General features: G+C 22.7%; 12 protein-coding genes across 12 annotated transcripts; 3 read left to right on the top strand and 9 right to left on the bottom strand. All coding sequences in view use genetic code 6, as the record gives it.

The window, feature by feature from the left end:
- Positions 1-518: 518 nt before the first annotated feature.
- On the top strand, positions 519-3,500 carry TTHERM_00312620 (hypothetical protein; the record flags this gene model as incomplete). Its single annotated transcript, XM_001033443.3, has 2 exons — positions 519-2,291; positions 2,538-3,500. The coding sequence occupies 2 exons, from the start codon at positions 519-521 to the stop codon at positions 3,498-3,500; spliced, it is 2,736 nt and encodes a 911-aa protein (XP_001033443.1).
- A 369-nt stretch (positions 3,501-3,869) lies between these two features.
- On the bottom strand, positions 3,870-6,109 carry TTHERM_00312610 (tetratricopeptide repeat protein; the record flags this gene model as incomplete). Its single annotated transcript, XM_001033442.2, has 2 exons — positions 3,870-5,266; positions 5,335-6,109. 2 exons carry the CDS (start codon positions 6,107-6,109, stop codon positions 3,870-3,872), a joined length of 2,172 nt encoding a protein of 723 aa, XP_001033442.2.
- Positions 6,110-7,337: 1,228 nt separating this feature from the next.
- On the top strand, positions 7,338-8,354 carry TTHERM_00312600 (hypothetical protein; the record flags this gene model as incomplete). The annotated part of the gene is made up of 1 exon (XM_001033441.1): positions 7,338-8,354. The coding sequence occupies one exon, from the start codon at positions 7,338-7,340 to the stop codon at positions 8,352-8,354; it is 1,017 nt and encodes a 338-aa protein (XP_001033441.1).
- A 1,162-nt stretch (positions 8,355-9,516) lies between these two features.
- TTHERM_00312590 (hypothetical protein) lies at positions 9,517-11,241 on the bottom strand (the record flags this gene model as incomplete). The annotated part of the gene is made up of 1 exon (XM_001033440.2): positions 9,517-11,241. The coding sequence occupies one exon, from the start codon at positions 11,239-11,241 to the stop codon at positions 9,517-9,519; it is 1,725 nt and encodes a 574-aa protein (XP_001033440.2).
- Positions 11,242-11,834: 593 nt separating this feature from the next.
- On the bottom strand, positions 11,835-12,098 carry TTHERM_00312580 (hypothetical protein; the record flags this gene model as incomplete). Its single annotated transcript, XM_001033439.1, has 1 exon — positions 11,835-12,098. The coding sequence occupies one exon, from the start codon at positions 12,096-12,098 to the stop codon at positions 11,835-11,837; it is 264 nt and encodes an 87-aa protein (XP_001033439.1).
- A 1,076-nt stretch (positions 12,099-13,174) lies between these two features.
- TTHERM_000312579 (hypothetical protein) lies at positions 13,175-14,483 on the bottom strand (the record flags this gene model as incomplete). Its single annotated transcript, XM_012799730.1, has 4 exons — positions 14,327-14,483; positions 14,205-14,235; positions 13,861-14,138; positions 13,175-13,617 (listed from the first exon to the last, which is right to left on the bottom strand). The coding sequence occupies exons 1-4, from the start codon at positions 14,379-14,381 to the stop codon at positions 13,175-13,177; spliced, it is 807 nt and encodes a 268-aa protein (XP_012655184.1). The 5' UTR covers positions 14,382-14,483.
- A 262-nt stretch (positions 14,484-14,745) lies between these two features.
- TTHERM_00312560 (hypothetical protein) lies at positions 14,746-16,173 on the bottom strand (the record flags this gene model as incomplete). The annotated part of the gene is made up of 2 exons (XM_001033437.2): positions 14,746-15,482; positions 15,546-16,173. The coding sequence occupies 2 exons, from the start codon at positions 16,171-16,173 to the stop codon at positions 14,746-14,748; spliced, it is 1,365 nt and encodes a 454-aa protein (XP_001033437.2).
- A 162-nt stretch (positions 16,174-16,335) lies between these two features.
- TTHERM_00312550 (hypothetical protein) lies at positions 16,336-17,005 on the bottom strand (the record flags this gene model as incomplete). The annotated part of the gene is made up of 2 exons (XM_001033436.1): positions 16,336-16,757; positions 16,810-17,005. The coding sequence occupies 2 exons, from the start codon at positions 17,003-17,005 to the stop codon at positions 16,336-16,338; spliced, it is 618 nt and encodes a 205-aa protein (XP_001033436.1).
- A 151-nt stretch (positions 17,006-17,156) lies between these two features.
- On the top strand, positions 17,157-17,965 carry TTHERM_000312549 (transmembrane protein, putative; the record flags this gene model as incomplete). Its single annotated transcript, XM_012799729.1, has 2 exons — positions 17,157-17,502; positions 17,832-17,965. The coding sequence occupies 2 exons, from the start codon at positions 17,157-17,159 to the stop codon at positions 17,963-17,965; spliced, it is 480 nt and encodes a 159-aa protein (XP_012655183.1).
- A 943-nt stretch (positions 17,966-18,908) lies between these two features.
- TTHERM_00312530 (hypothetical protein) lies at positions 18,909-20,089 on the bottom strand (the record flags this gene model as incomplete). Its single annotated transcript, XM_001033434.4, has 2 exons — positions 18,909-19,474; positions 19,528-20,089. 2 exons carry the CDS (start codon positions 20,087-20,089, stop codon positions 18,909-18,911), a joined length of 1,128 nt encoding a protein of 375 aa, XP_001033434.4.
- A 510-nt stretch (positions 20,090-20,599) lies between these two features.
- Positions 20,600-21,294, bottom strand: TTHERM_000312529 (transmembrane protein, putative; the record flags this gene model as incomplete). The annotated part of the gene is made up of 2 exons (XM_012799728.1): positions 20,600-20,732; positions 20,817-21,294. One exon carries the CDS (start codon positions 21,292-21,294, stop codon positions 21,010-21,012), a length of 285 nt encoding a protein of 94 aa, XP_012655182.1. The 3' UTR covers positions 20,600-20,732; positions 20,817-21,009.
- Positions 21,295-21,625: 331 nt separating this feature from the next.
- On the bottom strand, positions 21,626-22,772 carry TTHERM_00312520 (hypothetical protein; the record flags this gene model as incomplete). Its single annotated transcript, XM_001033433.4, has 2 exons — positions 21,626-22,023; positions 22,082-22,772. The coding sequence occupies 2 exons, from the start codon at positions 22,770-22,772 to the stop codon at positions 21,626-21,628; spliced, it is 1,089 nt and encodes a 362-aa protein (XP_001033433.4).
- Between the last annotated feature and the right edge of the window lie 1,397 nt (positions 22,773-24,169).

Here is a 24,169-nt window from a genome sequence, read left to right as displayed (position 1 = left end):
ATTATCATATAGCAATAGAAATAATATTTTATAATAATATTTAATCATATTATATAAATAAATTAAATCAAATTAAACGAAATTTTTTTCTTTAACTATTTATTTGTTCTACCTTTATATTAAAGATTTATAAAAATTTTAACAATTCACATAACTAATAAAAATAAATCGAAGCAATTTGCTAAATTCTTTCTGTTGAGGCATCATTTTTAATACTTTTACTAACTTTTAAATAACTTCTATTGATATGAAAAAAATAATTTAAATGATATTTTTTAAATTTCAAAGTAGATTTTTTAATATCCAAAATTTTTATAAACTAAATTTTAAAAATTTTAATAAATGATTGTTGTACTATTCTCATAAAAATAACTTGTGTTTTTTATAAATAAATAATTCAGTGAGTTTATTTATATAATTATTCAAACACTTTATTTAGAAATTTACTTTAGTAAGTTAGGCATTCCTTTTTATCTTTAGTTTTAGATTTCTAACAAAATTCTAATAGCTCTAAAAGTATGGCTTAACATCATAAAAGCAAGCCAAAAGCACGTAATTCGCTTATGGATGCATGGAATCGCTTAGAAAGTGCGCTTAGAGATACAGATGATATAGCGGATAGTACTTAGTTGCATATGAAAGAATTTGCAATTCATTTTGGAGGATCTAATTCAGTCTAAAAACCAAATTTGATGCCTTCTAATTCTCAATATTTATAGGGTAATAGCATTTATAGAGATGATGCTTATTTGGAAAACGAAGATTTATTTTCAGCAGGCGATATGAAAAAAAAGCAATCAATTCATTTAAAATAATCTCAATCTACAAATAGAATCAAACCCTTATCAGCACAAATATCCAATAAATAGCTTATAAGCAGCAACCTACGTCCACAGACAGCAGCATTAAATAGGAAAGCTTCCGTTAATAATTAAGGTATGTAAAGGATATAGAGTAGTGTTCCTTAAAGGAATTTAGTCAGCGCTTAGAGTCAAGCATCATTTTTTTAAAACAACAACAATGTATAGCAATAATATAAATATCCAATTAGTTAGGTTTCTTCTTTAAAGAGCTTAATGAATTTGAGAGCATAAAGCAGGCCTTTTAGCAGAAATGGTATTCCAAATCCTCATGTTGCAAAACAGTCTGATTTGGAGTTACTCAGCTAGATTCCTCCAAGCTAAATAGATGATTTGATAAACAAGAGTGAAACTGTTCGGAGTTTACCTGTTGATTAAATTTTAGACTTATTTCACGCCAAATGTCGCGATTCTAAAGTAGAATACATGCCTGATTAGGCAGTCAAATTCATTGAAAAAATTAAGAAAAACTGTGCAAAGAGATAATTTATTTTAAAAGAATGTGGACTAGGCATAGATAGCGCCCATGTCTTAGGAAATATTATAATCTCAAACAATCATTTTGTAAGACTCAATTTTCAAAAAAATATTTTGTCAAACACAGGAGCAGTAATAGTAAGTGAGGCCCTTAAATATAACTTCAATATAATACATTTAGATTTAAGCTCAAACAATATTTCCCCAGAAGGATTCCAAATATTTTTTGAATCATTGCTGGGGAATTAGTCACTTATTAGTTTAGATATCTCCTGCAAAGAAGGCTTAAACAGGAATAAATTAGGATTGCAGGGAAGTAGAGCCTTAGAAGCTTTTTTAAAGTAGAATAAGACTCTTTAGATTTTAAATATTTCTGGAACAAGCATGACAGAAGATGGTTCAATTTGTGTTTTGAATGGGCTTTAAGGAAACAAGTCAATAGTTTCAATAGATTTTAGTTGTAACGAATTGAACTCTGCATTTATGTAAGAAGCTGTCCTTAAACTTTGTAATAGTAACATTATTGAATTGAATATGGCTAACAATCAAATTGGAGATCCTGGAATCGAGAGTATGTCTCAAATGGTTGGAGTGAATTCTAAATTTTACAAATTTTAATCTATCAATCTTAATAACAACTAAATAACATCAAGTGGTGTTAGTCGATTCTTTGAAGCTATGCACCATAACTAAACTCTTAAAAAGATATATCTTGATTAAAATAATTTTTATGGTAGTAGTATTAATGCTATTCTCAATTATCTTTGGGAAAACAATACAATAGAAGTACTTTCACTTAATTAAACAGACTTAGACTTAGTTGGTGGTGATGCTGTTGGTATTGGTCTATAAAGAAATTTGTCATTAAAAGAATTATATGTAAGGGATAATAAACTAAAAGATGTAGGTGCAAAACAAATAGCAGAAGGAATCAAGCTATGTGAAACCCTCACAGTAAAAATTACAAATAAATATTTACTTGAATTTTTTACCTACAATAATTAATAAATAAATTTATTTACTTATTTATTTATTTATTTATTTATTTATTTATTTTTAAAATGGAAAATGTTGTTTTAATACTACAAATTATATGAGAGAGCAAAAAATATCATAAATTATAAATGTTTTAATGCCATTTAATTATGAATATCTTAATATCATTATTGTTATGAATATTTTAAATTATTAAATAATAAGGTAATTGATTTGAGCATGTGCGGAATTTCGGATGATACTGGTATGCTTATTGCAGAGGGATTGAAAGTTAATAAAAATATGAGCGCAATTTATCTGAGGGAAAACAGTCTCCATGATTATACAGGAATAGTGTTAGTAGAAGCAGCTAAAGAAAATTAAAACTTGCAAAAAATTGATATTATTAGAAATCCAATCAGCTATAGATTTTAAGAAGAAATATAAAAGTGTTTAGATGTTAATATCGATCTATACAAGAAAAATTTGGTACCAAATTATATTAATACAATGGAAGAACTTAGAATATTCGAAAAAGGAAAATATGATGATTATCAGAGATAATAGATGCTAGATAAATAGCAGAGAGAAGTATAAAAGCTATATGATGAGAAGAAGGCATAGTATGAAAGAGAAAGCAAAATTGAAGAATAAAAAACCTAAGAGGTAATTCAAAACAAAGACAATGTAACTTATGAAAGAAAACAGTTAGAAATCTGGTATAATGAACTAGAAAAGAAATAAAAAATAGAAGAAAGTAATATAGAGGAAGACATTAAAACAATGACTTAAAAAATAGGCAACTCCAACAGTGAAACGATCAAAATGATGCAATAAAAAAAAGAAAGAAGAGACTTTCTTTCAAAAATGACAGTCTAGAATGAAGAAGCTGTCAAATAAGCAAATACGAAATTGAGCTAAGCAATAAATGTAAATTGGGGACTTGAAAAATAAATTGAATCCACTTAATTGCTCATAAATTAATAAAAAGAAAAGTTGGAGGAGCTAATGCTAAAAATAGAAAAATTAGAAGACTACGATCCAAAGACTAAAACAGAATTAGAAATTGAAAAAATAGAATAGCCTCAAGCTGTTAATCCTTCTGCTGCTAAAAAATCGCCTAAAAAACCTGTTTAAAATAAATCTAAAAGCCCTCAAAAAAATAAAAGTCCTCCAAAAAAAAAATGAAAATCTTGAATCTGATTAGAAATGAATTAGAAATAGATAGATAAAATAATAAATTAACATTTTTGACTTTCATAACTTACAATAAAAATGAATTTTAACATTAAATTATTTAATAAAAAGAAAAGATTAATTTTAAGTATTATTTCCTACCTTCTTTGACTATATATAGTTTACTAATTAAGTTGATTTGTTTACATAATTTTATATATCTAAATTTAAATGTGATAAACTACAATCTCATTAATGAAATTTACTAAAAATAAAGTAAGATGAAATCAATTTAAATAAATAATACAAATTGGTCTTGATTTTCTTTGTTTACTTTTTATACTTTTTTTTTGTTTGCATTTTATTTAGTTATATTTATTATCAAAATATGTTGCAAAGACATTTATCAGATTATATCTTAATAAAAGACTCTTTCATAGATTTGTGACTGTATTATTCAACTGAATTAAATATCTATTTTAAAATATCAGTTTGTTCTTAGGAGCTGATCGTTTGGTAATAGTAAGTAATATAGCTGTAGTACCTTATTTCAGCTTAGTTTTCCAGAAGAAGTGTTGTAAAGAACTTGTACGCATATTCATATGCAAGTGCTTCAGAAGAAGATTTATACACAAACAAATCTTCATTTAATTTATATGCATTCAAACTTTGCAATTCTTATTTTAGCAATTCCTTTTTGGAGAGCTTAGATTTTATCTTCTTTTGTTCAATATCTTCTAATGCTGATTGTAATAAATTCGAAAATAAAAATCCTCCTCCAATACTATTTAAATCCATAATCCTTCTAACTTTAGATGGTAAGTTTAAATCGTCTATTGTTAGATTTTACATTGATTTTAAATCTTCTAATTCAATAGTTGAAAGAATAATTATAATGATCAACTCCTAAGCATTGAAATTACTTATTTTATCATTCAACTTAAATCCTTTTTTGAAGAATTAGTTAGCAAAGTTAATTACATTGTTTGTTATCTCCAAAAATTTTAATTAGAATTCTTCTATACCTTTATCTTTCTTTTGTTTTTATTCTTAAACACTTAAATTACTGTTACTATTATTATTGTTTAAAACTATGCTTTGATCAAATATTTAAGATTAAATAGAAAAGGGCATATCTTGTATTGATTGATTGCTTTGATATTTTTCGCTGCATATTTCTTAATATTTATTAATATTTCTTATCAGTTAAATAAGTTCGATTTGTTTCTGCTTTTAGAGTCTTGCAGATGGAATTGAAATGAATTTTAGAATTTAGAATAGAAGTAAAGTTTTTTAACTCTCAATTTCTGCCTCATATTTGGAGTTAACTGCTTTCACTGTATTGCAAAAATCAATCTACTAAATCAAACGAAGCAAATTTAAAGAATCTTAATCTAAACTCTCATATATATCTTGTGATGGATGTCTTGTAAATTAATTTTAATTAGATTAATTTATATGAAATATTTGAGACCAGTGTTATTAAAATTCTTTGGGTTAATTGTTCAACCTCAGTATTAGTGCATATACATACTAGAGCAAAGGATTGTCTTTTAAGTTATTGTTTATTTATTTCTATTGCTTAGTATGATCATCACTTTTAAGGTAAGCCTCTGAAATATGAAAATTATCATAATCTTATGTCAAATACCCTTTATCAATATATGCTATCAAAAAACTTAAGATAAACCTGTGATTTTAATGATCGTTTAATGTAATTGCCATTTCTAACTGAGGAATAGCTTGCTATATACTTCCTTGAAGATACAAATTCATGCCTTTAAAAAAATAAAAAAAATAAAGCATTATTTAATATTTAAATCAATCAAAAATGCAAATTATTTACCATAGTAATAATTGTAAATTGGTGAGTTTGGATTTAAGCTAAATCCAAGTTAAATATAACTAAACGCCTCTTTAAATTCAAATGAACTAAATTTAATCTTTACTAAATTAGCAATAGCTTCCTATTTCATCTCTTGGTGCTAGCTTAGTATTTGCTAATTAATATTTTCAGCTTCTTTTAACATGTTTGCTCTAAAGTAAGTATCAGAAAGAAGTAGCTTGGCTTATGCATTTTAACTGCGCTGGATAAATTGATCCAATAGCTTTATTGAATCTTAATATTTTTTAAGTTTTATTAATGCTTTTGCATAGTTTAAATTAATATTTGCATCATCTGGATATTTTTTGCATGCTCCTTATCCTATTTTTTGAGCTTTTAATAAATTTTATGTATTCAAATATGATGAAATACATTTGCTGAAAATATCTTTATTTTAAGATTCACCATAATTTTCATTTAATTCTAATAGCCTATTAAAGTATTCAGCAGATTTTGCAAATAATTCTTTTGTATAATAAATATCTGCCATATGGAATAATAACTCTTATTTCATTTTAAAATCTAAATTCTTGAATTGTTCTTCTTCAAAATCTTCAAAAATATTTATAGCTTCTTCAAGCTACCCTAAAAGCTTATGAGAAAAGCCTACATAATATTTAAATTGTTCATTACCTTTTTTCTCAGAATTTGTTCTTGAGAGATTTAAGGCTTCTTAAAAATTGTCTTGTTCGATATAAGTTTTGATACGTGATTTTAAATCTTGTGAGTCTTCCATTTTAAAACTTCTATTTCTGATATTACTTTCCTTATCTAATACTTCTATTAAAAAAAATTAATTGAAAAAATATATATAGTAAAGTATTTCAGTAATTAAATATACTATTTTTCTCAATAAAATAGAATTAATTGAAATTTGATATATATCTATCTATCAATCTATTTTAATCAAACTGTTCAATTATAAAATAATCAAATATAAATTTTTACTAAAGAAATGTTTATATTCTAAGTGTTCTATTAATAACTCAGGAATGCTAAACAAATATTTGATGTAAAAGATACTAGATCTTGTCATCTATTTTTAGAATTTAAATTATAATTAAAATATAAATAACTTTTCAAATATTTATCAAATAAAATTTATTTAATCTTATTTATCAAAAAAATAAAAAATAACTTTATTTTAAATTTAAATTATTTTTATATTATATAGGCATTAAAATTAATTTTACATTTTAATAAATAAATATTTCTAAATCAATTCATTTTTTAAAGGGATTTTCTAGATATTGTTAAAATGTTGTGCAAACACATAAAATATATAAAATACAAATCTTTAAAAAGTATATAGTAGGTTGTAAAATGTAGTTCTCCCTACCTGAAAAATGAAAAATGATATAAAGATAAATTTTATTCTGAAATTTATTATTTAAAGGAGGTAATTAAATGACTAAAATCTATTTTTTTTAAATTAAGTTATAAAATGAGTAAAAATAATGATAATTTACAAGATATAAAACAGGTTTAAATCATTTTAATAATTAATATATTTATTTTATATTTAAATTTGCTATTTCGAAAGAAATAATTTGAGGTTAAAATGGTAGCTGTTTGCTAATCTAATTTAAATAATTGTTGCCTGATTTATTTTATATCTATGAAATAAAAACTCAAACAAGAAACATAGATTGCTTACATAATTGTCCCTTAAGTTTTTCATAAAATAATCTTTTGAATAGTGATTGAGAAATTGAATTATATTTATTATCAGAAATCTAATTTCTAATAAAAATAAAAAAAATAGAAAAACAAACAAACATATTATTATATTGATTTGTTAAGAAAATTATCAATTTAAAAACATGATATTTTAATGAGGCATTCTGTAACGCATTACAATGCATTATACCTATATAGAGTTAAGGAAAACAAAATTTTAGTAAAAAAAAATTATTTAGTACTTAATTAAAAATTAGATAAAAAATAAAAATTGAAAAATATAAATGCATAATACTGCTTAGTTAAACTCAGCTTTGCTTAATTAGTTAGCGATGAATTCTCCATACGTTATGCCTACTACAGGATATTAATAAACTATTTTTACATAAAGTTAATTTTCTTTTCCTCCTAGAACTAGTTTCATAAGTAGATAATATGCTAATTAAAATTAAATTCCTAAAAAAAGACCATAACACCTCTCTGACAGCCCATCATTTCATCCTAGTCCTTTGGCTCCTATTCATTATATGGATACAGAACTTTAGAGTCCAGTCACCAAAATTAGAACTAAAAGTTAAACCTTTTCATTGAGATCTGATAAGGACACTTTAGAGGGATAGTGTGCTAAATTTTTAAAGGAAACTAGTGTATTCGAATTTATGAGACTGCATCCTTGTTTTAGTTGTAATACCAGCTTGAAATATAATATAAAGTATTTATCAAAATAATTTGAATCTAATGTCATTTATCGTTCAGATAATTGTATTTCTACTGCGTTTAGATGCGTTAAACAGTTTTTTTGTTCATATAAATCTTAACCTGAGGGGATATCTTTTGAGCATGAAGCTCTTCGTATTGAAGTCTATGATGGTAAAGGTACCGTTTATTTCAATGACTAACTTTTAGGGTAGTTCAGAAGAAAGTCTCCCTCAATATTTTGTAAAACTTTTTGCAATTAGTTTATAGATTTGATAATTACTCCTAAAGATGAAGAATACTTTTATGAATTAAAGAAAAATACAGATTGTTTGAATGGTTGTTGTGAGTGTTTTTTAACAAATAATATTCCTTGTTGTGGAAATGAAGCCGATATTTTACTTTTAAAAAATAAAACTGATGTAATATCAAGCTCAACCATGAGCAGATCTGATTGCTATCATTTACAAACTTGCATAGGTTTATCTTGCTTCAAAGGCAAGTGGGATGAAGTAAAAATTGATCTTAATAACCCTGGCATATCTTTTCGTGAAAAATGTCTTCTCTTAGGAGCCTGGTTTTATTATATTGAATATTGTCAATGAATGAATGAATGATTTAATGTGTTAAAAAATAGAAAAAAAGAAAAATTAATTAATGGTAGTAAATTCTGTTTAAACAAAAATATTTATTCTCAAAATTTATTCCCTATTCAATCGTCCACCCTAATATCAATTTAAGATACTAATCTGATATATTACATCGTTTCTCGTGAAAAACAAAAAGAATACATCAAATCAACTAAAGTTTTTAGATATTAGATTCCTATTTCATCAAAAAACTAACTAAAACTATATTTCAATTTGAATTAATTTTCAAAAAAAGATTTTATATTTAACATAAAAATATATTCAATTATTAAATTATACTTAAATAATTATAACCTTATTCAAAATCCTTACTTCTTTTATATTTATAAACAATCACTCTATATTGTTACTTGTTACTAAAAATTTCTTTTACCATATCAGATAAATTTTCTGAAAATTTTTTATCTTACAATTTCTCAAAGATTTATTGATTGATTGATTGATATGATTAATTAATTAAATAATTTTTGTATTTTATATTATAATCAATTTCTCATTTCAAAAAAATTATTGAAAAATATAAATTTAGAGTTATTGTATTGAGTGTATATAATTTAATAAAACTTTATTTTGGTTTAAAAGCAAAAATCTTTTTTGATTTAATGATTTTTTAGCTGTACTTATATACTCACCATCCCCATAAGAAATTGTTATATTCACTCATTTTTGTGTATAAGAAAGCAATGATTTCTGATATTTTATAACAAATTTAATCGTACAGTTTTTATAAATAAGAATTTTTCTGTTCATTCAGAAATTGATATTTTGAAATGTGTAATTTTAAATTTCTCGTTTAAAAATAAAAAGAAGAAGAAACATGTTTAATATTTTTACTTATTAATTAAAGCTAAAAAATTAAAAAATAATTACAAAATGTTTTACTAATTTATAAAAATAAGAAATTCAATTAACATTTCAATATCAAAGGAGGAGCATTTTGGAAATTTAAATTTATTTATTTTGAATTAATTTGATTTTATTTTATTTATTGATTCAAGTCCCGACTGATCGAGTTAATTTTAACCTTTGAAAAACTTTCTGATTAATTTTATTCATTTACTGTAATATATCCTCTGTTGTTAAATTTATTGATTATAAGGTTACAAATTTATTTTTATCATTAGTTATTTAGTAAATTCTTTTATGAGTAAAATTTGTTAGTATTTTTTTAATTTTGTCTTTCAATGATATTATTTTGCAATCTAAATATTTGATCATCATACTATAACACTTAGCTATTTAATGCCTATTAAATGTTTTGTTGAGAGCAAAGCTTTATGTAATTTTTTTCTTGGCTAATTTTTATTTAATTTAGCTGCTCTTTTAATATTTTGCTTGTTTTTTATAAAAAACTTAGATTGCTCTCTAACTGTTTTACAAGTTGTTAACGAAATTCTAGGCACTAGCATGTTTAAAATTCTTTGTTTTAATAATTTTGCTCATTTTAAGTATTACTTTCATTTGGAATTTCTGTTTAGCTTAGTATTTCAGGAATATTTTTTAGGATTCTATTTATGCTAGAATTAGAGAACTAATTAATTATGATATCTTTATGCTCAATTTCTTAATCAATATCCACAAAATTTTCTCTTTAATTATTTAACTATTAATTTTGATAGGTATTATCTAGATTTTAATTTTATAGTTAATATTTGTTTTGAAGCTAAGATTAATTTTCCTAATTAGCTTAATACTTTTAATATTTTTCGAAATTATTAGAATTTTATTCAGCTTAATTAATTTGATAATTATTAATAAATCCATAATCCTGATTACTTTAATCTTCTTATTGCTAATTCCTTTTAGTTTCCTAGGAATCCTACTCACTTATTTCATCTCTTTCATTTGAATATTGAATTTTTGAGTACTCATTTCGAGAGTGATAATTAAAATTATTTATTTTACTAATTTCATCAAAATACTCATTCTATTCAATAAAGTCATCTTATTAATTACTTTTATTTGCAGAAAAGGAAGTATCAAATTCTTAATTTATTTTTTTTTGTTTTTTTTATGGCTAGGCTTAATAAGATAATTATCTTTCTTTTGTTAATTTATTGAAAATGTTATTTTATTATTTATTTTAAGAGTATATATCATCTTTGTAGCGACAATTAGGATCGGATTTTTATCTATCTAAATAAGTTTTAAGTTTAGTAGATTTATCTTGGATGTTTTTCATTTAAGTTTTTGTGTTTATCTGATAACTTTCGTTTCTTGCAATTTAGTACAAGTCTGGAAACTATTTTCTAAATGCATTTTTGAACTCCTAAAAATCATAATGGTATTTCTCAAATAAAATTTTAAAATGATTAATCACATTGTGTTCATCTTCTTTCTTTCTATCCTTACTCTTGGCTAGAGATTCCTTTAATTTTTAGTATAATTATTGCGAATTTTATAAGTTATTGTCTATATGAACAAAAAATTAAACAAAGAGTTTTTTACAAGATTAATTTAAATATTCAAAAATCTAATCCTCTGTATCAAATGTTTTTGATAAAATTTCAAATCTTGGCTCTAATTTTTATGTTTTATTAACTTAATCTATTTATTGCTTAATCCATTCTATATTTGTTTGCTTATTATCTTTTTAAAATCTACAGCACAAAGATCTTTTTAAGAATATTATGTCATCTTCATACTTTTTTAGTAGGTCTTAGCTTTTAGGTCTTGATCCACAGCTTTTTTATTTTTTTTTTGTTAAATGACCTTGATCTTCTTCACTACTACTTATTCTACTAATATCTTCTGAATAATCTTCAATCTCTTATGAAATATTCTTTTTTGTTTCAGAAGTTTGATTTTAGGATTAATTTTATTAATTACATTATCTATCCATTTTACTCTTTAAGATTGCTTTGTAACTTTCTTTTTAATTTATTCAAATTTTATTTTTTGCATATTTTATTATAATTAAATTGCTTAAACTAGGTGCTTATATAAATATTTATAAATATATTTTTAAAAATATTCTTCTATAAAATATTTTTTCACTATTTTACTTTAAAATTTGTTTACTTTTCCACATATTCTCACTAGTCTATTTATTTTAAGACCCAAAATAGTTTAGCAATCTTTGCAAATAATTATTTTGGATAGTCTCATAATTATGTAAAAAATTCAATAATTAGTTTATTTATGGAATTTTGGACATATTTTAGTTATTTATTTATTAAATCATTATCAAATTAATATTTAAAACTTAAAATTGTAAAAAGTAGAATAGAATTAATCTCTTTAATTTAATTAAAACTCTTAAATATTTAAAATTACTGTAGTTCCTTTATTCTCGGATTTTTGATAACTGCAATATCAGATTTTTAGAGCAATTTTTTACAGACATAAGTATTTTAGAACCATTAGCAATTCCTACTCTTTTAAAAGTAATTCTTCTATTACTTTTAAGTACTACTAAATAAGTTTTTTAGGCCATCATACCTATTATGCCAAATGTTGAGAATCTTAAAGGATTAATGCTTTTTCATTAAATATTTAACTCTAGTTTTCAGACTTTTCTTCTTGAGTTGACCAAAAATATTTGTATTTTGTTGTTTTAGTAACAATATGTGATTGGTCTGAGAACCATATTTAATTCCATTTTAAATCCATATTCTTTTCTTCATCCAAATATAATACTCTAGTTTCTTTTTAGAGATCAGTCAATGTAATTTTACTTTAGAATTTTTAAGATTTCATTTTTTTATTATCTAAAACCTTTTTAATTATTAAATTAGAATATGAGTTTGGATAAATCTCTTCAATAATGATTCATTATTGTCTTTCTTTATGATAAACCAATTTCATTTTTAAATGCACTAACTAAATTATCTTTATATCATTCTTCCATTTGATTTCTCCCAAAATTGCTATATGAGTTAGAGACTTTACCTTCTTGCTACAACTGACCACATAGTTTTGATACACATGAAGGAGTAACAGGATATTAATTCATTTCATAGAGTCTGCAATCTATGTTATTTATGTATAGTATAAATTCTTAAGACTTATAATGATTCCTATTTTAAAAGTCAGAAATTAATTTCAGGTGGCATTATTTAAAGATAAATCTGTAATGTTTTTTAATGAATATTTATTTTTTCTCATAAATAAAAATTGAGTCAAAATCTAATTTGCTTATGCAAGAGGTGTTTGTTCAAAAATAAAACATAACAACTAAGTTAATATTATGATAGTTTTTATGAATAAAAATACATACAAAGTTGAGAATTTGTATATATTGAAAAGTGATCAAATTTGATGACTTTTTCAAATTTTTTATTTTATTTTGTATACATTAAATATTAAAAATAAAAATAATGTTATTTTGCGCTTCGGTGATATAAAAATTTTGTTGTTCTATTTGAGAATAAATAATTGGTAAAATTTTTAAGCAAATTTATAAAATCTATAAACTAATTTCTACATTTTGACAGGAAATATAAACCACAGTAAATATTATAAATTCTAAAGTATTAAAATCAAATATAACAATTAATAAATATAAATATTTTCATTTCAAAAATTAAAAGAATTTTCCTTTAAATTTGCTGAAACACTTCAAATTTTTTTATATGAATAAATTTAAAGTTTTTTCTTTATTTTGGTTTTCTATATTCCTCATATAAAAAATAACTTTTACATAAACCTGATAAAAAATAAAAAATCAAATTGATTATTTATCTAATCAAGAGATAAATTAGACAGAAAATGAAATTTAAAAACTATTGAATGCCACAAAATATTTAGTGAAAATACAATCAGCTAAGTAAATTTCAAAGTTCTTTTAATTATTTATTCTTGTGGTTGATTCTCTTGATGACATCATTTAAGGTTTGATACGTTTAACGTATATTTAAGATATAGCCCTATGTAAAATCAGCTAAATTAGAGTTTTAATCTTCTATTTTCTTTAAAAGTAAATCTATTTATTCAGATTTATTGGAATCTATACTGCTTAAATCAACTTTAATATTGTGCTCAACTTGCTGTGTTGAATAACAATTTTGTCTAGATTACATATTACTTGTATATTAGTAAGACATCTCTTCATTAAATCTGTTAATGCTATATGATTGATGGTCATAGTTTGTAGATGATTCAAAATTTTTAATTTCATTTTGATTAGGTTAAATTATATCTTATTAGTCCTGAGATTGTTCATTTGTTAAAGAGTCTATTTCAATTAGATGCTTGGCTTTTTTAACATTAATTCTCTCTAAATTTATAAATTAATTAAATAAATAAAATATTCCATTTATTAATAATTAGTCAAATTTATGAATTAAAAGTAAGGAGAGAAGGATATAAATAAAATTTTAGCTTATATTTTTTAATAATATTTCATTCTTTTTAAATTATTTTATTTTGTTTGAGTAAGCAATAAAATATATGTGAAATTTTGCTTTTTCATTTAAAATTTGTTGTTTTAACAAATTATAAAAAACAAAAAAGTAAGCACATCTTCTTCTCCATTTGTAGTATCTGCTGGCAAGATTTTTATTTTCTCGATACAGTTATTTATAAAAATCCTTCTCGCTGCTGACCCTTTGAAGGATATCTAAAAAAATTTCCTAGAATTCTTTTCTTTACTTCTCATCTTTAACAACTGGTAAGTATTAACAAACTTTATAGCTTAATGTACCTTATCTGTTTTAAGATGTTTACCATTTTGACTGTGATTCATAATGTATTTGATAATTTCCTGAATACATTTGAGGAGGGAAATTATATTGCTAGCTAGTTTTAATTCAAGGGTTTTAAAAATATTTTTAAATTTCAATTTTTCTTAGATTATTGCTTTACTTTGGTTGGATTATACCTTATTCTTCTCTCTCTAATAAATTAAATAAAATTAATTATGAATTATTCAACAGATAAAGATATTAATTAAATAAGATCTATTTATTTATTTCATTTTTTTTTACTTATATCTTACTGTGATAGATAAGGATATTAATAGTTTTATTAATTGTAGTTCATTTTTCTTTTTTATTTTTTAATTTTTATTTTTTTTTCTGTATAAATTAATTATTTCAAATATAAATAACAACAATTCAGCTGAAAAGAATCATCTGATATTTTTAGTAGAGGGTAGGTCTTTCTTACGAATATGTATTTTACATCAAAAAGAATAAGAATTTCAATTTAAAATTATAAATAGATGATGAATAAAAAAAAACTGAAAATTTAATTTTGCACGCAAATATTTTTTTTTCAAATTTGTTTTATTTTTTGCTTGAAAAATACCAAAAATAAAATTTACATGCAAACTCAACTTTCAAATAAAATTAAAATTTAAACATTTTTAATAAAGTATTATTTTCATTTCATCAAACCTTATATTTCACTTCTTCTGGATTTGATGAGAATAAATGTTTATAGGGTCTGACTGAGAAAACGCTCTTTAATGCAGCATTTAACCAGGTATTGAATTAATAGTTTGAGAATTGAAGCGAGATTAATTTTGTTAATTTATACTTTCTCTTTCAACAATAGGTAATTTTTAATTTTGTCTTAGTTACTATTATTCTTTTTGATAAGATTAATAAACATTATTAGGTTCTTGCAATTACAGGTGTTGAAAGGAATATATTTACTGATTCATTTTAGTCAATTGAAGCATTTGCTTGTTTAAACGATTAAGTTATTCATCTTATTTATTGTAGATTTGATTTAAGAGGATATTTCTTTTGTTTATCAATTCATAGCTTTTTTTAGAAAAATCTTTGATCTTATCTTAAATAAACTGCTAACGCTCATTAAATTTGTTCAAAGCATTAATTTAAAAGTCTTAGACTGTATTAAGATATTGATCAAACTCATCAATTTTTTATTGATATTTTACCTGTTTCTTTGAGATGTTATAGGAGTTTTGCTGTTTTTAAAAATAGTTTTTTTGGGGTTGAGGGTTATTAATTTTAAAAGTTTTTTAATAGTAATTTTCTATCTCTTAACTTTTTCTTTGCCAATCTAAATTGTTTTTGGTTGAGTTTTAATTAAAATTTTATAGACTGCTGTTGTCATGAATTTAAGGTTTTTCAGAAAAATTATTTTCATCAAGCTTTAATTTCTTTTTTAGCTCTAAAATATTTCAAATTAAAGAATAAATTTTTTAATATAACTTTATTAAAATAAAAAGTAAACCTTAACCTTATGACTCCTAAGAATGTTCAAATATTTTCTCACTTTATTTGATTTCAGCTTCATTTCGTATTTAACTTATTAATTAATCATCTTTATCTTTGATAATTTGATTGCTCTTTCCATCGTTTTCATGTTAATCATGTATTTATATTTTATTATTTTCTTGATCATTAAAATTAGAATTATTAACATCATTCTTATCTAGAAACATTTAAGTTTTTATGTTAGCACTAGCATTATTTAATATTTTTTCGGGAAGCTATTCTTAAAGCTCTTTTTCAAAGCTTTCTTGATAGCATTTGGGAATCACATTGTTTTATGAGTTTACACTAGAACTGTCGTCACTAGTATAATAGCTGTATTGGGATGGTCTAGTATCATCACCAACAGTTTCTTTAGATGGCCTATGACTTTGAAGAATTTGTTAAGGGATTTGATTATTATCAAGACTATTAACTTATTGTATACCTCTGTTTACTTTATATTCTTCTTCTTAACTTTCTTCTTAAATCATTTTTTGAAAATTTTTTTTATTATTTAATAAATTATAAAAATTATTGATACAATTTATTTAATTTAATTAAATCCAGTATTTTAAATAGCAAAAGCATAAAAAAGTAAAGAGCATACATAATACATACACTCACACTATTTTTTCTTACCCCATAAATGAAATAAAAAAATAGTAATTTATTTATTCCTAAAAGCAAAGTAATTTCTTAACAAGTAGATAATAAAATATTATTTATTTTTGAGTAAAATTCAAAAAAATCATAGGTAGGTAGGTCGGTCAATCAATATAGCTCACTTACTCTAGTTGACTGATTTTCTACTCCATAAATTTAAGAATTAATTCAAAAGTGTTTTTTGAACTATCCAGCATCATGCCAAATTTATCTTCATACAATTATGGCAAATATTCAATTTGCACAAGTAAATTTTCAATTTTATTTTGCTCCTCTTTGATTTGATTTTTAAGCTCGTTTATTTGTTTATCAAGATGAGACTACTATTCGAGGCATAAGTTATCTGAGCAATTTTCGCTGTTTGCTAGCTGTTTGTCTTAATTTTGTTACCTCAATCCAAATGGTTCATAGATTCCTGGCCTATCGCTGTATTCTTCTTATGAAGTCAAACCATTATCCTAGTTTTATTCATAAGATAAACATTTTCCTGCAGCATATTCTGGAATTTTTTCTTTTTTTTTTTAATCTTTAAATACAAAAAATCACAAAAATAAATAAAATATTTTCATCAATTTTACTTGATATCCATTTTTTAAAGTTCAAAAATATTGAAGGGTCGTTTTTCTTCAAAATTTCAAAGAATATACTTACTTGGTTTTCGCAAGTATGATAATATTGATTAAGTATTTATTTTACACTTTCCTTATCTTTGTAACCAGAAATATCTCTATTTCTCCTACTGTATCCATCGATTTATTACTTCAATTTTTCCATAGTTAATAATTTAACAATGTTGTTTATAGATTAATTGCAGAGATTTATTTGAATTACCTCAAAAAAATTAAAGAAAATATTAATCTTTTTAGATCTTTTTAACTCCTTACTTTTTAAATTTTTTATTATTTATTCATTTACTTAATTTATAATGACTAAATACTTTTAAACATAAAAAATTAAATAAAAGAGCAAATTGAGAGAAATAAGCAGAGATAGATATTAGGAGACTATGGAATCAATAACTATTATTTTTTTTACTAAAATATTAAATTGTTTTCAAATAATTTTGCTCGTTCTAATTTTTTAAGAATAATTTATTGAGTTAAAAATAAACAAAGCAATATATTAACAAAATAAATTGAAATATGTTTCATAAAATTAAATTAGGCTACATACAACACTAAAAATCTAAAATGATTAAAATATATTATAATTTTAGGATATATCCATTAAAAGGAGGAAGGAATATTAGGCGAATACCTCAGTTAAGTCAAGTAAATATTTCCCCCCACCTTTTACATCCATTCTAAGATTTTATAAAAACTCACTCTAGAGTTTTCAAATAAATTATATAGAATATTTAAGAAAAATTTAAAATACATACCCGTTAGTTATTTAGATATAGAAAATAGAAATATCAGATGATTACTAAGTATGGAAAAGAAGTCAAGTATCTATTACAAACAAATCATATTATTATTTAAAAAGAATATGTCATCATTTAATTTATAATAATATTCTCTTATTTAAATTGTTTATTTATTTATTTATCAGTTTATAACATTTCACTTAATTATGATACTTTATTTTTTACCACAAAAAGAGCTTAACTCAAAATTCTAAAAGAAATTCTAACATTCTAGAACTTATCTAAAATTTGGAATAGACAGACCTCAACTAATTAGGCAATCTTTGATTCTTGTTCAATCCAAAATAGTTTTATCTCATAAAAAATGAATTTAATGGATATCATAATATTAATCAATAGAATCTATATATTTGTATATTTTTTGTTAAATTATTATTTATTTATTTATTTATTTATCTATCTATCTATCTATCTATCTATCTATCTATCTATCTATCTATCTATCTATCTATCTATCTATCTATCTATCTATCTATCTATCTATCTATCTATCTATCTATCTATCTATCTATCTATCTATCTATCTATCTATCTATCTATCTATCAATTATTTTAGTTTATTTTCTTTCAGGCTATAAATACCACCATGGAATAAAATTAACAAAAAAACCTTAACTTTGTTGAGAATAATTTCAAAAACTGAGTCTATACAATAAAAAAATATTTAGATATTAAATAACAATGAAAGATTACAAAATTTTTATAAAATTATTCTATGTTCTTTTATAATCTCAATATCAGTCTACTCAATAAGTACTATTTTCTTTTTAAAATTATTCAGAGAATTTTATTTACTAAGGGGACAATTTTTTACTTTCCTCTTTTAATTTAGAATATTTTCCCAATTTCCTCCTAATTCCCCAGTCTCTTTAATCTATTTGGATTTTAGAATAAATAAAGACAATGAGGAAGAAAAACCTCAATACCAAATATAAAAAGGATTAGAAAGTAAGACTCAAAAGGAAAAGGGTTAAAATAAATAGGGATTTTATTTAAAACTCTAAATTTTAGTTGATTTTTCTTTTGAAATTTAATGAATGATCTCTCGATTATTCATTAATTAGATAGATTACCATAATTTAAAAATATTTTAATTATTTCAATTTAAAATTTTTTAAACTAAAATGTATTCAATCATTTAAACTTTTGCAAACAGAAATATAAAATAAGGATCATAAAATATTCAATTATCTTAGTTAGTTAGGTAATTCGGTAAGCTAATCAGTTATGAAAGTAATTTTTATTGATTTTTCAAATAGGCTTGAAAGCTTATTAGTTTTTAAGAATTGGATATTGCTATTAATAAGCAATTTGATTGTTTTAATACGATGGTGGCTTCTAAAAGTTAAGAGGTTATTTATATTTTTGTTAATACTAATGTAAAGCATTATCAAAGCTCAGCTAAGTTACTCTAAGATTCTCCAAATTCTCAGTGTCTAAAGATTTAAAAGACTCACATAATTCAATACACTATTTTTTAATTTTGTTGTACTCATTTTGTAATTTTTTTCTAAGAGCTGTCATTGATTGTAATTTTGTCTCTAGCTTTTTTATCTATTCGCTTTTTAAGACTATTATCTGCTGTTTTTCAGTAGTTTTTTACATTAAATCAGTACTAGTATTCCTTTCTTTCATTTATTATGTATTATTATTGCTTTAGATTTTTTCATCTAGCTTTATTTTTTTTTGTTAGTAATCATACTCAGATAAATTTTGATTCATATTTTTCTGATTTGAGTTATTTATGTGGATATATGAATGATTAAAATTCATATTTTTACTTTGATTTCCTTGTGTAGGCTGCTGCTTCTGTGTTCCTATAAAATAAGTAATTAAATCAATGTGTTTTAAATTAAAATTAAAAAAGTACCTTGCTTGAGTTGTCTCTTTTCCTTGAATGATTTTTTTGCAAGTTAATATAACTTTTCATATTTTTCTTTTAATTGTTGCTTAAAATCTTCCTTGTCATATTTAAAGTGATGGTATTTTTCATTTGTGTCTTATTTTATATTTTCTTTTTCTTTAGCAGATAGATGATTGCAGTTTTCTATATACTGAAGAAAAACCTTCTCATAAAATTACCTTGTTTCGCTTTTTTCTTTACTCATTTTACTGATAAAACTTTTAAGTTAGGATTGAAAAGCAAGATTATTAAAGAATTCATCTAGGTTTTCAAAATATCTTTTTTAGATATTAAAATCTCCAAATTTATTTTTTATCCATAAAATTTTTGCGTTTAAATCCTAACCATATCTATTACCTAGATATACAGTTATAGATTTAAGTTTAGATTGTTCAGAGCTATTTAAAACTTCATCTTGTTATTATAGTTAGACTTATTTGTTTAATTCATCACCATCACTTTCACTGTAATAAGGCTACTCTTAGTCTTCTCTAAAAAGTTAAGAAGTGTCATGCTTACTAGAATGCATCTTTATTTTCATAAGTAAATATTGTAAAAGGGAGTTTAAAAGAAATATATTTGCATGGTTTTATAAATAAATAAAGTAGGTAAAGTAGTTAACGATAAAAAGTATTAAAGTGTTGTAAATTAATTAATAAATAAAACTTGGTTGAATACTTTTATGAAATTGGTTAATTATATATATCTTTTCTTCTTCTGATCTCAGTTTAAATTTTTTTTTATTAAAGTAATTATTTAGTTTGAAGCTACTTACTTACATATTTATGTATTTTCATAAATTATTATTGTTGAATACAACCTTACTCAGTTATTTTTGTTGTTGATAAATATTTAGATAAGTAAAATATGCTTTATTAAACATTTAAAAAATTATTTTTTTATTTGGAAATCTAAAAATAATTCATTAAAATTTTTCTGAAAATCTATATGCAAATATAAAGAGACTAACTATTAAACTGAAAGCTTAAATTAAAATATTTTAGATATAAAATTACATACCTAAATTCATCATTTAGATGTTATTTTTAAATAATTTATAAGTATTTTTAGAATCATTTAATTGCCTATTATTGCTTCAAAAATAAACTTTTATAGTGTGCATTTTCAAAAGAAATGAAGAAAATTTTTACTTTTTCTCATCCAAATAAATACTAATAAAAAAACAAAATTTATAAATACCTTAAAATTATTTCAAAAATATTTGATTACAGAATAAATAAAAAAATTTTAAGTACTTTTAAATGTTTTGTGTTTACTGTTTGTTAACTGATAGTATAATATAATTAGACAAGTAAAAAGTGATTTTAAATAAAAGTGTTTTATCTCAAAAACCACATTCAATTATTTTCCCGACCGATATGAAAAGAATTATCCGTGGGGAGTATTATCCTTGATAATCTGCTATTTTTTAGAACGAATATAGCCTTTTCAAGGGAATAGTACTGCGTAATCGAAGCAGAGGACTGATGCTATAACTATTATAAAAGAATAAAAATTTTTACTTTTTTATGAGACATAGCTAGACTGATCCTATATTGAATTATTTATTACGTAATGAGAGAGGGGAAAATATGTTTATCTATTTTTTTTAATAACTATAACGTATTCATGTAACTTGATTGCTGTGCTGGGAAAAAACAGATTCTAAATAAAAGATTATAATCTTCTTTAAACTTGTATAATAATGTCCCTACCCTACCCTCTACATTTCATACCAAAATATTCTATAAAACCAGAAGTTTTTTATAATGAAAATATATTTTTCGTTGGATTAAAATAATAGTAAAAAATAGTGTCACACTACATAGTCATTAATAAAATAGTGACGAATGATTATCAATTATTTTGATTGTTGGTTTGATAATAGCCACTATTGCTTTAACTTATTAGGCAAATAGCAATTAAACATGATTGATTGATTTTTTAAAGTTAGAAATACGAATTTTAAAAATACGAATCAATGAAAACTTATATGGAAAATAGGCAGTATGAATGAATGAATCAACGAATAATTACAAACACATAAAAATATTATTAATTTAAATCATTTTGAGAAATTAAATATAGTCTAAATGAGTTTTTTTGTAACTTCTAGTTCTTTCATCCTTTCCATAATTTGAGGTACACCTTCTTGTTTCAACAAACTAAGTAAAAAATTTTAAATATGTTAATCAATTTCTTCTAAGTAATTGATGGGAATTTCTACATTTTGCATTTTTTCTCCAAAACAGAAAGCGTCAAGCTCTTAAATTATTGAAATTATTTAGTATTCGTCTTTTTGCATTTTTATTTCTTCTGATTAGAGTAAAATATCTAATATATTTTAATATTTCAATTGATAATCTGTCTAAGTTTCTTAATCTGCTTTTCCATTCTCTTCTATAGTAATCTGTTCCTGCTTTGCTTTGATATATTTGATATTATGGAATAATTATCGGACCTCTTTATATATTAAAGTAATAATGTTATGTTTATAATAAGTGATAAAGTTTATGTTTACTTATGTCTAAATGCCAGCAATTATGATTCTTTTTTTATGGACCTAAAATTTTCTCTCTATTACGAATGTCTTTCAAGTTGTTATATAATTTAATGTACTTTTTTTGAATATCCAAAATTACAAGAGTTCCATACTTGATTAGCTCAATCTTTGGTAAAATCTTCTCTATGAATTATTTATATTAAGCACTGCATTTTTCTTAATAAGCTTCTAAATACAATATAAGTTCCTTATACTTTTATTTTTCATCCTTGAAATAATTCACAAATTTAATCTTTTCATCATCTTAGCAAGCTCTTATTTTATCAATAGTTTGTTAATACGAACAACAAAACTGTAAATTCTTTTTTGACTTAGGCTATTTAAGAAAATTTTCAAAAAAAAATTATTTTTAATAATCTTTAAGGTCTTAATCTTCTATTATGAGTTCAATTGATATTTGGAACATTTTAAAAATTTCCTACTGCTAATTTGGAGACATTGGCATTTACTACTCCACATAAAAGCAGCTAGATGCGTTTTAGCTATTGTTAGTATTTATGTTTTAAATTGGTCTCTACATCTACCTCGATGTATTTATCAAAGGCTACAAATAGTTTTTATTTGAGAATAAATTCAACTACCCATTGGAATAGGTTTATTATTAGTGTTCCCCCTAAAATGGTTATAAAGAAATCAATTATTCTTTCATTTTTAATTTTAATATTAGCTTTAACTCTGAGAAGCTCTCTGTTTTATTTTTATTTTCTTAATTTATTCTTTTTATTAAATAATCTATATTAAAACCATGTATGAAAATTTAATTCCTATTAAAATAAATATCTCATTTTAAGTGATTTTCCTTTCATTATTGTATTGAAGTTAAAGAATAAATTCACTTTTTTAAAGTCGCATATACTTCAGATCTGTGAAAAAATTTTATTTAAACTAGGAGATATACATCTAAAGGCAACATTATCGGATTTAAAGACTAAATAGGAATTTATAAAATTATCTTTCCCCTTCCGTTTGGGAATTGATAATAATTAAATTCCCCTTTTAGTTAAGAATTTTAAAGTATTAAATAAAAGATTACTTACTTATTCATGTCTAATCTATATGAATAAGTTTAAGATAATATTTTCATTAATAATAGTGTATGATAGATATTTTAAGAATTACAATACTTTATATTAGTTGGACATTACTAAGCATATAAGTGCTATTTATTAATGTATTAATCCCTTTTTCAAAATTTTATATACTATTTATATCATGGTCATAGTAATAGTGATAAAATTTTTAATTTATTGCTTTCAAAGAAAAATTATGAGCACTAACTATCAAGTCATTGCTGTTGCTGTTCTAGCGAGAGATATAGTCTTTATAAAATGTTCTAATTACTATTTGATAGCAAATATTTTGTAAATTAAGTAAATGCTATTATATATTTAATAAACAATTATAAATATTCTTTTAGAGATGTTTAAAAAAAATTGAAAATTTAGTCAAATTCAAATTTAAAATTGATCATATTTAGGTAAATATTTGCATAAATATGATTTTTAATCAGATTAATAGATATTAATTGCTTGGAAATAGTAATTTATTTATCTTCATTTAGTTAACAATTAATAGATATCAATCAGTATCTGCAAGAGTTTCATTGCCCCAATTTCTAGTTTCATCTGTAAAGCAAATGCTAATAAAGTTTGAAAAGAGATCAATTAAATAAGGGTATAAAAAAATTTAAATTAATTTATTGAGTTATTTGTAAAATTTTAAGGTTTAGAATTCAAAGTAATATGTACAATAATAACATAACTTAATTTAATTCATTATAATAAATTTAACAAAGCAATTCCATGTTATTTAATATCATTTTTATTGATGTATGAATCAAAATTCTTTTCATAAATATGTATTTTTGTAATATTTTATATAAAATAAAATGATATTAATTTAAAAATATAGCTAACGATAATTAAAGAATTATTTTTATCTTTAAAAAATAAAAAAAAACAGCATTATTAAATAATTATAGTTTAAAAATTTTTAAAAGCCCTGAAGTGATATGTTAAATAAATAATGCGTTATTTATTAAAAGGT

This window comes from Tetrahymena thermophila (assembly GCF_000189635.1).
Source record: "Tetrahymena thermophila SB210 genomic scaffold scf_8254431, whole genome shotgun sequence".
NCBI classification, from domain to species: domain Eukaryota; phylum Ciliophora; class Oligohymenophorea; order Hymenostomatida; family Tetrahymenidae; genus Tetrahymena; species Tetrahymena thermophila.
This window is presented reverse-complemented; position numbering and strand designations above follow the sequence as displayed.